A 3,143-nucleotide genomic window follows, 5' to 3' on the forward strand; every position below is an offset into this window, starting at 1 on the left:
TAAATGCATGATTTGCCTTGGTATCCCACCTATTTCTTGGGTTATAAAAATTGAAGAACTGTCGCTCTATCCTCCTTAGGCCTCTGAAATTTTTACAGCTTGTGATACACCTCCTCTAAGTGTTTCCCCCCCCCGAGCTGACAAGTGCCAATATACTTAATTTTATGAACACAAGTCCCCAGCTCTGCCATCTTTCTTTTAACCTCTTCTTTCCCTACCAGGGGCCACCAGAGATGGGAAGATGAGCAGAACACACACAACTGTGACACCCCACAGACTGATGCAGGACTCCCAAACCCCCTTCCTAACTGGCTTTAGGTAATTCAGACCCACCATTTGCACAGAGATTATCTATTTTTCCAAATTCTCAACCTTAAACTGACACTGATTGAGTGTTTGATGTTTTGCTGTCATGTTACTCAGTGTTTCAAGATTCATCTGCTGCCTTTTGCAGATTTAAGTTTGAGGATATTGAGGAATTCTGGAGCAGCAGCAGCTTCTTGTCCCTTCACTGGTTACCTCTTTTCCTGGCTGCTTCTCAAGCCATTAAACAGCCCAGTGAACTGGGGTTGGAAAAGCTCTTGTTTGAAACCTCAGGACTGTCTGGAGGGTTTGTGAGGAAAAGATGATGATCAAAGTGTCTCCAAGGCTCGTCCAGGCTCCTGGGAGCTGTCAGCCCCAGCGCTCCAGCCCATCCATCAGAGGGGCGAGGGGGGGCGGCCAAAGAGACTTCACTGAATGTGGTGTTTGATGAATTTATCAGGGAGATTTGTCAGAGATGGCTCAGAGATGAGAACGTGGGTCCTTTCCAATCAGTCCCACATGGTGATCAGCCTGGACAATGGAGGGAGAGTTATCAGTGCATCATGTCCCTGTTGCATCCCACTGCATCCCTGCCAGAGGTTGGGAAAGGAACCCCGTGATACTGATCTTGTTCTCCCTCCATTGCTGCACACACAAATCTCCATCAGGTCCCTCTGACCCATCCTAAGGTCTCTGCTATTGACAGCCCCTATTCCTTTGTGTTCCAAGGAGTGCTGAAATCCTATCTGATATTGGGCAACCACCTCTGGGAGGAGGAGGTGGCTGCCAGCACACAGGGAATTCTCTCGTGCCATCACTGCATGTCCAGCCCCAAACAGCACTTGGATGAATTCCCATCTCCCCAGCATCCCCAGGGAAAGGCTCTATAAAAACCAGGAGCTGCAGCCTCCCTGTACATCACCTCCTCCCTCTGAGGTCTCCAACACTCCTCTCTCCAGCCTTGCTGAGATTCCAGCTCAACCGCAGCCATGAAATTCCTGTACCTTGTCTTCGCTGTTTTCCTCCTGGTCTCCCTGGCCACTCCAGGTAAGAAGGGCTGAGATGAGCTTTATATGTTCTTTGGGATTCTTCTAAAACAACTATAGCTCTTGAAAATACCGTTCTTACCCTCTGAGGTGGCTGCTGTAACCTGGCCAGGTACTTTAATGACTTCTTTCAAGGGACAATAAAATGAGAACTACCCTCAGAGGGATTTGTATAGAAATAATCTGTGAAATTTCTGTGAAATTGAGGTTAAAAACTTCAGTATCCAGTCTGGGAGGGAGCCCAGGCCAGACCATTCCAAACAAGAGTCTGGATGTGGCCACTTCTCCTGGGGGGTCAGAGAATTCCACAGTGCCAGAGAGGCTCTTCTGGGCAACTCAGTTCTCTGCCAGGGCTCAGTCCAGGGTGTGTTTAATGGCTTTAAGCTAAAAGAGGGTAGATTTAGTTGGGATATTGGGAAGGAATTCTTGGCTCTGAGGGTGGTGAGGCCCTGGTACAGGTTGCCCAGAGAACCTGTGGCTGCCCCATCCCTGGAACTGTCCAAGGCCAGGCTGGACAGGGCTTGGAGCAACCTGGGATAGTGGAAGGTGTCCCTGACTGTGGCAGGGGGTTGGAATGAGATGAGCTTTAAGGTCTCTTCCAATCCAGAACATTCCATCATTCTATGACTCTGTGTTTTATTTACCGATGTGCCATAGCTCTTGCTGTTTCTGAGATGCTGAGGCTTTCAGGTCCCTGTACAGGAACCAAGGGGGGATTTGGGGCTGAGATCTCCCAAACAGGCTTTAGAAACCCCCTTCAGAATTCAATTCTCACCCACCTGGGCCAAGCCTTTCCCTTGACCCATTTTTATCCTTTTAACAGTGAAAATTTGGTGCAAAGCTGCTATGGACCCAATTTTAAGCCCTTTGCAACATCCTTGCTGTGGCTTTTGCTGCTTTGCTCTGAGAACACTGATCATTTAAGGGGAGGCACAGGACAAGGAAAAACGAATGTGCACAGAAAAACATCTTTATGAGCTTTGCTTTTGGGGTGTCTCTCACGAGGAGATTGAATCTGCTCTCCTCCAGAGCATCTCTTTGCCAAACTGCACTTGTTAGGTGAGGGGAGGGAGGTATTCAGGGAGCTGCTCTGGCTTGTACCCTTCAAGGTCCCTTCCAGATTTGGGTCTGGAAATGTGGAAATGTGGGGGGCAACAGAGCAGGACCTCCTTACGAGCAAGGTCTCATCCTGCTGACCACTGTCACCCACCTTGGAGGGGATGGGAGGGCACAGAAATGGGGCACAGATGCCACATTTACACCTGGACGAGATGGAGGGCATGGAAATAGGGGCACAGAGGCACCTCTCCTGACCCAACCACTCTCCCTCTGTCATCCTGCAGGCTATGGGAAGGTCCTGAAAACCTGTGCCAACCTGGGGTACTGCTCCAACCAGTGCTCCAAGGTGGACACCTGGTCCTACTCTGCTGACTGCAAGAACTACTGCTGCATCCCACCTGTCTGGAAGGGGAAATAGGAGCTGAACAGGAAGCACCTGAGGAAGAGGAGGCACCATGGTGGCTTTGGGGGCAGATTCCCAACTGTATAACCCCATTATCACCCCCTCCTCTCAATAATTAAAAAGAGAAAAAAAGGAGATATAACTCTGGTGTGTGTGGTGTGGTTACTGGTGTTCCCATGATCCCACATGAAGCATTAAAATAGATTTTTCAAGCCCAGCCCAAAGGCTTATCAGCACCAAAAAAAGCCTGAACATCCACTGACAAAGAGCAGCAGAGCTGCCAGTGGCCTGAAAGTGTGGGAATTTGGGAAAAAGGGTTAGTTTCCCTGGGA

General features: G+C 49.3%; 1 protein-coding gene across 1 annotated transcript; it reads left to right on the forward strand.

Annotated features, from left to right (window-relative positions):
- The first annotated feature begins 1,263 nt into the window (after positions 1 to 1,263).
- LOC116784952 (cygnin-like) lies at positions 1,264 to 2,826 on the forward strand. Its single transcript, XM_032684032.1, has 2 exons — positions 1,264 to 1,350; positions 2,693 to 2,826. Exons 1-2 carry the CDS (start codon positions 1,293 to 1,295, stop codon positions 2,824 to 2,826), a joined length of 192 nt encoding a protein of 63 aa, XP_032539923.1. The 5' UTR covers positions 1,264 to 1,292.
- The last annotated feature ends 317 nt before the right edge of the window (positions 2,827 to 3,143 follow it).

The sequence above is a fragment of the Chiroxiphia lanceolata genome, chromosome 3 (genome assembly GCF_009829145.1).
Source record: "Chiroxiphia lanceolata isolate bChiLan1 chromosome 3, bChiLan1.pri, whole genome shotgun sequence".
In the NCBI taxonomy this organism is placed as follows: domain Eukaryota; kingdom Metazoa; phylum Chordata; class Aves; order Passeriformes; family Pipridae; genus Chiroxiphia; species Chiroxiphia lanceolata.